This window comes from Urocitellus parryii, chromosome 1 (genome assembly GCF_045843805.1).
Source record: "Urocitellus parryii isolate mUroPar1 chromosome 1, mUroPar1.hap1, whole genome shotgun sequence".
NCBI classification, from domain to species: domain Eukaryota; kingdom Metazoa; phylum Chordata; class Mammalia; order Rodentia; family Sciuridae; genus Urocitellus; species Urocitellus parryii.
This window is the reverse complement of record NC_135531.1, coordinates 93,591,129-93,603,389: the sequence shown is the minus strand read 5'-3', so window position 1 is coordinate 93,603,389 and position 12,261 is coordinate 93,591,129. Positions and strand designations below refer to the sequence as shown.

At 44.5% G+C, this 12,261-nt stretch overlaps 1 protein-coding gene and 1 long non-coding RNA gene across 4 annotated transcripts in view; one reads left to right on the top strand and one right to left on the bottom strand.

The window, feature by feature from the left end:
• The window catches only part of Sil1 (SIL1 nucleotide exchange factor), a 253,723-nt gene that overhangs the window by 153,670 nt on the left and 87,792 nt on the right, over positions 1-12,261 (top strand). For all 3 annotated transcript variants that reach the window (XM_026401280.2, XM_077800745.1, XM_077800749.1), the window contains one exon: positions 1,552-1,642. In XM_026401280.2, coding sequence (XP_026257065.1) covers positions 1,552-1,642 — 91 coding nt within the window. The remainder of the gene's footprint in view (positions 1-1,551; positions 1,643-12,261) is intronic.
• The window catches only part of LOC113191506 (uncharacterized), a 283,383-nt gene that overhangs the window by 217,815 nt on the left and 53,307 nt on the right, over positions 1-12,261 (bottom strand). The gene's annotated exons all lie outside the window — the stretch shown is intronic.

Here is a 12,261-nt window from a genome sequence, read left to right as displayed (position 1 = left end):
TTCGGGATTCTCTTACCTTCTTTGTGAGGTTATGCTGTTTGAATGAAATACTACTTTTTAACTAACAAACTACTGACCCACAGTAAAGTATTCAATAAATAGGAGTGATTAACTATAATTAATGAGATTAGAAGGACTGAGGTTTAGAGAACAAGTTTTTCTCAGAACCTAAAGAGTCTTTAGGATGAATCAGAAACTGAATGAGGGGCTAGAGTTGTGGATCAGTGGTAGAGTGCTTGCCTAGCATGTGTGAGGCACTGGGTTCTAACCTCAGCACTGCATATAAATAAATAAAATAAAGGTCCATTGACAACTAAAAAATATTAAAAACAAAAGCAAAACTGAATGAGCAGAGCTTTGACCGAGTACATGTCCTTTTCTTGAAAGCTGAGAACTGTTAGGATTTTGGACTATGAGACTGACTTGCTGTGCCCTTGAAGTAGAATAGGAGAGCAACCCTTTCCTCCCCCACTCTGAAATCTGCAGGGTTATCCTTAACCAAGCCATAGCCAGACATGTCCAAGCACATTCCATATGTACACTTCCATTTGTCCACATTACCATTGTTAACTGACTTGAGTGCTGGTGGTGAAACCTTTCCCCATTCCTCCCACTGATGCCTTCTCTCCAATCAAGGTAAATGGTTGTGGCTTAGATCAACTCCAGGGGTCTTTGTTAGGATACTACTCTAGTCTCTTAAAATATTGAGATTGCTGCCATGTTGAGATTATTCTCTCCCCTTGAAGGCAGGCTATGGAAAGTGGCCGACCTTGATTCTTCTACTCATCAGTATCTCAAATCCATTCCTCTATGAGATTAATACATACCTCCTGCTTTTCCTCATGACTCAAAGATTATTCTTTTTTTGGGGGGTGGTACTAGGGATTGAACTCAGGGGCACTCAACCACTGAGTCACATCCCCAGCCCTATTTTGTATTTTATTTAGAGATGAGGTCTCACTGAGTTGCTTAGCGCCTCACCGTTGCTGAGGCTGGCTTTGAACCTGAAATCCACCTGTCTCAGCCTCCAGAGCTGCTGGGATTACAGGCGTACGCCACCATGCCTGGCCTCAAAGGTTATTTTTAAGGTGTGAATCTATCTAAACATTTTTGTAAAATAAAACTGCCTTGTCAGTTAAAGTCAGCATACTCTGAGGAACTTGGGTCCCTGTTGCCCTCCTTCCCTTTCTCTGTATCCTCTGCCTGCCACGAGGCCCTGCTGTGGCCTGAGCTCAGAGAGCAGCATCATAGACATTCTAGGATCATTTCTGCCTACCAGCTGTAACCTCTTTGTCAAAGGTGGGCTTCTCTCTGCCCTGTGCCTTTTCCTCTGTCTTCAAGAAATAACGACGTCTTTAGCTGTGTGTTTCCTCCTCTAGTCTCAAGGAAAGTCACCCTCTTGGGCTTCTGGCTGTCTGAAGGCAAAGGTATAAGAATATACTAAATATTGGCTTGGCCTAAATAACCTTGGAGTGCCCAGACAGCTAGGAGCTTTTTCTTTCTTGGGGAATGTGGTACCTTTCTCCTGACTCTCATCTTCTCTTTGGACAGATTGGACATCAACACTAATACCTATACGTCTCAGGACCTCAAGAGTGCCCTGGCCAAATTCAAGGAGGGAGCAGAGGTGGAGAGTTCAAAGGTATGTGATCTTCTTTTCAGTTAGTGTGTAAGCCTGCAGCATTGCCTTGAGTTTTTGCACAGGAGAGAAACATGTTTTCTAAAGTTTTTGCACTAAACACGGAATAATCATGTTGTAAAAATAATAGGAAGAGCACCAGGCATGGTGGCACACCCCTGTAATCCCATTGACTCAGGAGGCTGAGAAAAGAAAATCCTGAGTTCAGAGACAGCCTCAGCAAAAGTGAGGCCCTAAGCAATATAGTGAGACCCTTTCTCTAAATGAAACACAAAATAGGGCTGGGGATGTGGCTCAGTGGCTGAGTGCCCCTGAGTTCAACCCTACTACCAAAAAAAAAAAAAAAACACCAAAAAACTGTTAATGACAAATAAGAAACTCATTATTTAAAACAAAAACAGATTCCTTGGAAAGCTGGGAATGGAACCACCATTTGACCCAGATATTCCCCTTCTCAGACTATATCCAAAAGACCTAAAAAGAGCATACTACAGGGACACAGCCACATCAATGTTTATAGCAGTATAATTCACAATAGCTAGACTGTGGAACCAACCTAGATGCCCTTTAATAGATGAATGGATAAGAAAATGTGTCATTTATACACAATGGAATATTGTGCAACACTAAAAAATAGCAAGATCATGACATTTGCAGGGAAATGGATGGCATTAGAGCAGATTATACTAAGTGAAGTTAGCCAGTCCCTAAAAAACAAATGCTGAATGTCTTCTCTGATATAAGGGGGGGGGGTGACTCGAAATGGGGTAGGGAGGAAGAGCATGAGAAGAAGATTACCACTAAATAGTGAAGAGAGGTGGGAGGGAATGGGAGGGAGAAAGGTAATTGCACGGAAGATGGAAAGAGACCCTCATCATTATACAAAATACATGTATGATGATGTGAGGGAAAAAAAAAGAAATGTGTCACATTAGACTGGGTAGAGAGAAGTGAGGGGAGGGGTGGGGAAGGGGGAACAGGAAGGGCAGCAGAATAAAATAAACACTAGTATTACTGTATGTATATACGTGTCTGTATAACCAATGTGATTCTACAACCTGTTCACTTGGAAAAATGAGAAATTATACCCCATTTGACTCAAATGTATGATATGTCAAGATCATTGTATTGTCATGCGCAACTAATAAAAAAATACAAATATATATATAAATAAATAAAATAAAAACAGACCAAAACCAAAAACAGTGCTGGGAGCATTTCAGTCTAGTTAGTTTAGGATCCAACTTTCTACAACATGTTTGGAGAAATTGTTGCACAGAGCAGAGGTGTCCATATTCTCCATTGTCATAGGCATGAGTCCGGTGAAAGGAGATTACAACCCAGAACCCTTCCCTTGCGTTGGGATTCGACACAAATGTGTTCCAAAAGAACAGAAGAGCTGAAACATGGAAGGGAGAAGTCTGGATTTTTGTCTTTGTCCTTTGAATATATAATGTAGCTAATGTATTTTTTTTCAGGCCTCAGGTTCCTTAAATATAAAACATGTGACTCAGTCCAGGATAACTGAAGTTTCCCCCAGCTCTAAAATTCTCTACAAGGTCTGGTTGTGGTGACACATGCCTATAAGCCTAGTGACTCAGGAAGCTGAGGCAGGAAGATCACAAATTTGAGGCCAGCCTCAGCAACTTAGATCGTAAGCAACTTAGTGAGACATTCTCAAAATACAAAGGGCTGGTGATGTAACTCAGTGATAAAGTGCCAATAATAATAATTATTATTATTATTTTTCTCTACAAGCTAAAGGAATGAGAAGAGACAGAATTGCTTTTAGAAGGATCATAAGGGAGTGTCACAAATAATTTATTTACATTTCCAGTAGAAATCTGTTAATTCTTTTTATCCCACTGCAAATCATCTTTATTTAATTTTATTTCTATTGGTTCTTTTTAGATGTACTTGACAGACTCCATTTTGATATAGTTATACAAGGATGGAATATGTCTTATTCTAATGAGGACCACATTCTTGTGGATATACATGATGATGGGATTCACTCTCATGTATACATATATAAAAACTATGTCTGATTTATTCCACTGCTCTTCCCTTCATTCCTCATTGTCTAATCTACTGAATTTCTGTTCTTCACTTTCCTCCCTTATTTTGGGTTAGCTTCCACATATCAGTGAATACATTTGACTTTTGGCTTTTGAGGACTGGCTTTTTTCACTTAGCATGATAGTCTCCAGATCCATCCATTTATTGGCAAATGTCATAAAGTCATTTTCTTAATTGCTAAGCAATACTCCATTATGTATATATACCACATTTCCTTCCTTCCTTCCTTCCTTCCTTCCTTCCTTCCTTCCTTCCTTCCTTCCTTCCTTCCTTCCTTCCAACTCAGGGACACTTAACCACTGAGCCACAACCCCAGCCCTTTTTATTTAGAGACAAGGTCCCACTGAGTTACCTGCTTTTGCTGAGGCTGGCTTTGAACTTGAGATCCTCCTGTCTTAGCCTCCCAAGCTGCTGGGATTACAGGCGTGTGCTACCGTGCCCAGCTCACGTTTTATTTATCCACTTTTTCTGCTGAAGGACACCTGGGTTGGCTCCATAGCTTAGATATTGTGAATTGAGCTGTAATAAACATTGGTGTGGCTGCTTCACTGTAGTATGTTGATTTTGGGATAACTGGGTCAAATGGTGATTCTATTCCTAGTTTTATGAGGAAACTTCACACTGCAGAAACCTGTTAATTCTTGAAAAAATCTCTTCTGGCTACTTTGAAGACTGCTCAAAGTTTTCCCTCCTTCTTTTCCTCCTCACAGTCTCTTTTTCTTTTGTCTACCTCTCTGCTCTCTCCCCTAAACCCTTGGCAACTTGTACATTAATGTACAAGGTCCTTCGAATCGATCCTTTAAAACTAAGTATTTCTGAGACAGAAAAACCTTTGTGGGTGGGTTGATACTAACCTGTTTAAGATGTGTTCGTTTGCAGGCCAAGTCTCCATGTCTTTACTCATCTTACCCAAGTCACGTGTCCTGCATGGATAGTGCATATGGTGTGGGAAGGTGAAGAGCAGGGTGGTGGCAGTGGCAGCAGAGGGTGAAGGAAAGTGATGCTCGACATTCTGTCCTACCACAGATGTATTAGCTGGTGTGGGAGTGGGGGCCAGAAAAAAAAATCTGCTACCTGGTGCTGGTGAGGCCAGTTGAGAAGAGTATGTGTGCCTAGGTACCTATGGTAGTGACTTTGGCTCCTTCCCCTGCATCGCTCCTTCACTAGGGCCACCATACAGAGCTGATGGGAACATAAAAATCACTTTCTTGGTTCTTTGTCTTCTATGTGGGTGGAAGACCCCTTAACCCCTTTCACTTTTTTCACCTCTCTTGGTGAGAGCAATTGGATTTTCTTTCCTCTGGTAATGGCATTTTCCTTTTATAATTCAGTTTCTATAGTAAAATATTAATAGTTATGCAAAGATTTGAAAAGTGTGAAAACAAAAAATGATTTGAAAGTTTTCTGCTATGGTTTTCGCAATAAAAACTTTCCCCCTTGCAGTGGGATCCCAATAACAGCACCCAAATGCAACATCTCAGTACCTGCCAATTTGAATAAGTTGCCCACTTCTTTTTTTTTTTTTTTTTTAATTTTTTTTTTTTTTTTTTAAGAGAGAGTGAGAGAGGAGAGAGAGAGAGAGAGAGAGAGAGAGAGAGAGAGAGAGAGAGAGAGAGATTTTTAATATTTATTTTTTAGTTCTCGGCGGACACAACATCTTTGTTGGTATGTGGTGCTGAGGATCAAACCCGGGCCGCACGCATGCCAGGCGAGCGCGCTACCGCTTGAGCCACATCCCCAGCCCAGTTGCCCACTTCTGAGCTATGACTGTCACACTCTTTCCTTACGTCTCTGGAGCCTAAGTTGTTAGCTCCTTCATTGAGTTTGCTGGGTTCTGGGGTCCTCCTGCTTTCATTTAGAGCCTGCTTGGACTGACTCAACTCACTGTAACGTGATGTTTGTTAATATTGGCTCTGGGACTGACAAATAATTTCTTTACATATTCAGTAGAAACCTGTCTTGACTTGAAATAGGTACAGGAGTTTTGAAGAAAGCTCCTGGCTACAGATGTCTTCATACTTTTAGCTTATTAACTTTTAAACCCATTCTTTGTGGTATCTTTAAGTACAGGATGGCACTTTTGCTGTTAATAAAGACAATATTGACAGATAGTTATAGGCCATATCCACAATTTTGTATTTGTATGAATTTGATTTTGGGGGATAGGGTATCAGTTTCATTCTAGCAGTGGGAAATAGTTGGTTTAGGTGAAGAGTTCCTTGTTTCAGAAAAGCTCTGTCTTACAGGTTTGGATTGTTAGTAGTAAGTATTGAATTTTGTCCATTTATCCTTCTATTACCATATATATTGCTTGATACTTTGTCTTTTTTGCGGGGGGTGGGGGTGGGGGGGGCGGGGAGTCCTGGGGATTTAACCCAGGGGCGCTTTATTCCAGTGCCATGCCCCACCCCACCCTTTTTTCTTTTAAGATGGGATCTCACTAAGTTGCCAGGGCTTTGCTAAATTGCCAAGGCAGGCCTTGAACTCACAATCCTCCTGCCTTAGCCTCCAAGTCACGAGGATTACAGGTGTGTGCCAACACACCCAGCTGATGTTCTTTTTTTTTTTTTAATTGAAAATTTTTTTTTAGTTGTAGATGGACACAATACCTTTATTTTATTTATTTTTATGTAGTGTAGCCTTACACATGCTAGGCAAATGTTCTACCACTTGAGCTATACCCCAGCCCCTTAAGCTTTTGATTTTGGGAAAGAAGTAGAAGATTTATTTTTCCCTATTCCTCCCTCTAAAAGATAACTAAAAACCCTGGACATATTACTAAAAGCAAATACAGAAAATCTCCATAAGATGGTGAGAAGGTGGTAGATTAGGAGCTTAAGGAATGACATGGCAGTGAATTGGATTTTCATTTTTCCCTTGATATCCCAGACTTGGCACTGGAGAATCCTATATTCTGGAAATGGTAGCAGGTACAGATTTTAAAAAGATCTAAGAAAAGTCAGCTCTTTCTAGATAAAGGCCCAGAAAAAGGGTAATCTAGCAGGATAAAAACCTTTTTGCTGATACCTGTCCTAATTCAGCCAAAGACGTTGGAAATCTCTCTCTCTCTCTCTCTCTCTCTCTCTCTCTCTCTCTCTCTCTCTCTCTCTCTCTCACACACACACACACACACACACACACACACTCTCTCTCTCTCTCTCTCACACCTACACCCACACCCACCACAGTGCCAATAGAAATTGAGTGGGGAGTACTACCTCCTCTTGCATGTTGGTATAGCAAGCTGAAGCCAAGTGGAAGCCTGAACTTGTACTTCATCCCAGTGGCAATAAGTTACTCTGCTGCTTCCACCGAGGTGGTGTCAGTGGGAGCTGAGTAGAGTCTTAACTTCTGTTCTCTGCCCAATGGCTACTGTCTGCTTCTCTTGATGGTATGGTTTAAGCAGAGACCAAATATGGATACTGATTTTCTATCCTTGAGTAGCAGACAATTTATCCTGCTAGAGTTGTGTCAGTAAAGACCAGGCAAAGGATGCCTGTCCTCTGCTTGACAGCACCAAGATGTCTCTTCACTTTTCCCTTATCAGGTGGTATCAGTAGGGGTGCAGGGGAGTCTACCTACCTCCATCCTGGTGGCAACAGGCATTGTGAGGCAGCATTCTGTTTCCCTCTTAGGAGTAGAGTCAGTGGGGTAAGTGAGGAACATGAACTATTACCTTCAGGTAAGCATCAATGACAGGCAGTGCTTTGATTATCTCATGGGGTGGTATCATTTGGGGGTCAAGGGAGGAGCTTACACTTCTGCATCCAACATTCAGTGGTGGCAGGAACTTTACTATCCCGATTAGAGAGTGAGGGTAAGATTTTGGAGAGAAGGAGCAAAAGAAACTGACCAGAATTAACAGAAAGACCTGAGAACTGAACTATAGTGTGGAACACTGCCCAGGTTTTTAGATTAGCCTCTGTATAACATACAAAGGAAGCAGACCAGAAGAGCACTATGAAGGCCTTGTAAATCAAATTGTTATTGGAGCCAGAGCCCACATAAGTAAGCCAGAACCATCACACTAAACCCAAGCAGGTGACTACCTACTGAAAGAGAAGATTAAATAAGATCTAGAGTCTCACAAATTAATACCCCAAATATCCAGGATATAATTGAAATTCATTCATCTTCCCAAGAACCAAGAAAATCACAACTTGAATTAGGAAAGAAAATTAGTAGGTGCTATTGTGGATTGAATGTGTTTCCTCTAAATTCATATGATATGATAAAGTAGAACAATTATATACTATAATAAAAGTTATTTGACTAACACGTGGATGGTGTATGCAGTATAGATATGCTGGACAAAAGGATGATTCATGTTTGAGGCAGATCAGAGTGGGACAACAAAAATAATTTATGAATTGTTATTTCTGGAATTTTCCATTTGATATTTTTGTACCATGGTTGACTGTGTGACTAACTGAAGGCATGGGAAGTGAAATCATGGATAAGTGGGGATACAGAATAAAACTGAAAAATACAATAACAGAGATTCAAAAGTCACTGAGTTGGCTCAGTAACAGAAAAAGATGACAGGGAAAAGAATTAGTGAACTTGAAGACTTAAGTATATGTTAAGTATACTTATGATATAAGTATATTACAAAATCTAAATAGACAAAAAATAAAATGGGAAAAAAATAAACAGAGCCTTAGAGACCTTTAGGATTACAATAAAAATCCTAACATTTGTGTCATTAGAATTCCAGACAGAGGAGAAAGAACATGGAACTGAAAAATAAACAGTTTCTAACAAATTCCCAAATTAGATGAAAGGTATAATAAGCCCACAGATTCACAAAGTGAATCACACAAAGTGGTCTCTATAGGATAAACTGAAAGAAGTCAATCCCAAGGTGCATCATAAATTTCTGGAAACTAAAAACAGAAAATAGAAGCAACTAGAAGAACAGTACATTATAGGGGAGCAATTATTGAGTGATAGTGAATTTATAATCTGAAATTATAGAGGCCATAGTATGTGGCACATTTTTCAAGTGCCACAAAACAAAAACTGACCACTCAAAATTCTACATAATTAGGGCTGCAGTTGTATTTAAGTGGTAGAGCACTTGCCTAGCACGTGGGAGGCACGGGGTTCGATCCTCAGCACCACATAAAATAAATAAATAAAATAAAGGTATTGTGTTCATTTACAACTAAAACATATAAATAAAAATATGTTAAACAAATAAACAAAAAATTCTACATAATCCATGAATAACCTTTAGGATTAAAGGGTAATCAAAACATTCTCAGACAAAGGAAAATTAAGAAATTAGAGCAATCAATATAAAAAAACTACATAAACACACTCAAAACACTATAGGTAAACCAAAATGGTGTTCTATAATATGTATCTTGCCTTGCTACAGTATGGCATGAAAAGGAAAATAAAAAAAAACAGGGAACAATCAGAAAACAAAAAATAAAAAGCCAAACTTGAGCTCTGAAATATCAACAATTATATTAAAATGTAAAGGTCTAAATATACCAATTAAAAACACATAATCATAATAAATTTTTAAAAAATGATCCAAATATTTCCTTTCTACAAGAAACCCACTCAAAAAATATAATGATAAAAACGTAGGTAGAAAGTGAAAGAAGGAAAGCATATCATTCAAGCATTAATTTTAAAAAAAAAAAAACAAAAGTAGCTATATTAACATCAGCTAAAGCTGACTTTGGAGCAAAGGAAATGATTAGTGACAGAAACATTACATAATGATAAAATGGTCAGTCTGCTAAAATACATGGCAATCCTAATGTGTATGCACCCGACTTTTATTTGTATAACAAAGTACATGAAGCAAAACCTGACAGAACTAAAAGGAAGAAAAAGACAGTTTCACAATTATATTTGGGAACTTCAACATTCATTTCTCAGAATTGGTAGAACTAGATCCAACATGGCGGCCGGCGAGCAAGCAGCATTTCCTATACCTCCGCAGTAACAGGATCAGAGAGACACATAAATACACTTGCATGGGACCTGCTGAAGATCTTCTAACAATATTCCACGGGAAGGAGACCTGCCGATAACTAGTAAGTCTGTGTGAGGGGTCAGTTTGTCCCAGGCGACTGAATCTCCGCAACTCGGATCAGGGACAGATTCCTGCCGGTCACGGCGGCGGCTGATCTGGGCCCTGCAGGACTGAGTCTGGGATCGGCCTCAGGCGGTTCAGCGCTAGGACCCACACTCCTACCACCCCACCCCCCTCCAGCTGGTTCGGAGCAACCCGGATCAGGAACACAATCCTGCCGGTCACGGCGTTTGCTGATCTGGGCCCTGCAGGGCTGAGCCTGGGATCAGCCTCAGGTGGTTCAGCGCTAGGATCCACACTCCTACCACCCCACCCCTCTCCAGCTGGTTCGGAGCAACCCGGATCAGGAACACAATCCTGCTGGTCACGGCGTTTGCTGATCTGGGCCCTGCAGGACTGAGTCTGGGATCGGCCTCAGGCGGTTCAGCGCTAGGACCCACACTCCTACCACCCCACCCCCCTCCAGCCGGTTCGGACTAACCCGGATCAGGGTCACAATCCCGAAGGTCACGGCAGCGGCTGATCTGGGCCCTGCAGGACTGAGTCTGGGATCGGCCTCAGGCGGTTCAGCGCTAGGACCCACACTCCTACCACCCCACCCCCCTCCAGCCGGTTCGGAGCAACTCGGTTCAGGAACACAATCCTGCCGGTCACGGAGTTGGCTGATCTGGGCCCTGCAGGGCTGAGTCTGGGATCGGCCTCAGGTGGTTCAGCGCTAGGACCCACACTCCTACCACCCCACCCCCCTCCAGCCGGTTCGGAGCAACTCAGATCAGGAACACAATCCTGCCGGTCACGGCGTTTGCTGATCTGGGCCCTGCAGGGCTGAGTTTGGGATCGGCCTCAGGCGGTTCAGCGCTAGGATCCACACTCCTACCACCCCACCCCTCTCCAGCTGGTTCGGAGCAACCCGGATCAGGAACACAATCCTGCTGGTCACGGCGTTTGCTGATCTGGGCCCTGCAGGACTGAGTCTGGGATTGGCCTCAGGTGGTTCAGCGCTAGGATCCACACTCCTACCACCCCACCCCCCTCCAGCCGGTTCGGAGCAACTCGGTTCAGGAACACAATCCTGCCGGTCACGGAGTTGGCTGATCTGGGCCCTGCAGGGCTGAGTCTGGGATCGGCCTCAGGCGGTTCAGCGCTAGGACCCACACTCCTACCACCCCACCCCCCTCCAGCCGGTTCGGAGCAACGCAGATCAGGAACACAATCCTGCCGGTCACGGCGTTTGCTGATCTGGGCCCTGCAGGGCTGAGTTTGGGATCGGCCTCAGGCGGTTCAGCGCTAGGATCCACACTCCTACCACCCCACCCCCCTCCAGCCGGTTCGGAGCGACGCGGATCAGGGTCTCAATCCCGCCGGTCACGGCAGCGGTTGATCTGGGCCCTGCAGGACTGAGTCTGGGATCGGCCTCAGACGGTTCAGCGCTAGGACCCACACTCCTACCACCCCACCCCCCTCCAGCCGGTTCGGACTAACCCGGATCAGGAACACAATCCTGCCGGTCACAGCGGCGGCTGATCTGGGCCCTGCAGGGCTGAGTCTGGGATTGGCCTCAGGTGGTTCAGCGCTAGGATCCACACTCCTACCACCCCACCCCCCTCCAGCCGGTTCGGAGCAACCCGGATCAGGAACACAATCCTGCCAGTCAAGGCGGCGGCTGATCTGGGCCCTGCAGGACTGAGTCTGGGATCGGCCTCAGGCGGTTCAGCGCTAGGATCCACACTCCTACCACCCCACCCCCCTCCAGCCGGTTCGGAGCGACGCGGATCAGGGTCACAATCCCGCCGGTGACGGCAGCAGCTGATCTGGGCCCTGCAGGACTGAGTCTGGGATCGGCCTCAGGCGGTTCAGCGCTAGGACCCACACTCCTACCACCCCACCCCCCTCCAGCCGGTTCGGAGCAACTCGGATCAGGAACACAATCCTGCCGGTCACGGAGTTGGCTGATCTGGGCCCTGCAGGGCTGAGTCTGGGATCGGCCTCAGGCGGTTCAGCGCTAGGACCCACACTCCTACCACCCCACCCCCCTCCAGCCGGTTCGGAGCAACTCGGATCAGGAACACAATCCTGCCGGTCACGGCGTTTGCTGATCTGGGCCCTGCAGGGCTGAGTCTGGGATCGGCCTCAGGTGGTTCAGCGCTAGGATCCACACTCCTACCACCCCACCCCCTCCAGCCGGTTCGGAGCGACTCGGATCAGGTTCACAATCCCGCTGGTCACGGCAGCGGCTGATCTGGGCCCTGCAGGACTGAGTCTGGGATCGGCCTCAGGCGGTTCAGCGCTAGGACCCACACTCCTACCACCCCACCCCCCTCCAGCCGGTTCGGAGCGACGCAGATCAGGGTCACAATCCCGAAGGTCACCGCAGCGGCTGATCTGGGCCCTGCAGGACTGAGTCTGGGATCGGCCTCAGGCGGTTCAGCGCTAGGACCCACACTCCTACCACCCCACCCCCCTCCAGCCGGTTCGGAGCAACTCGGAT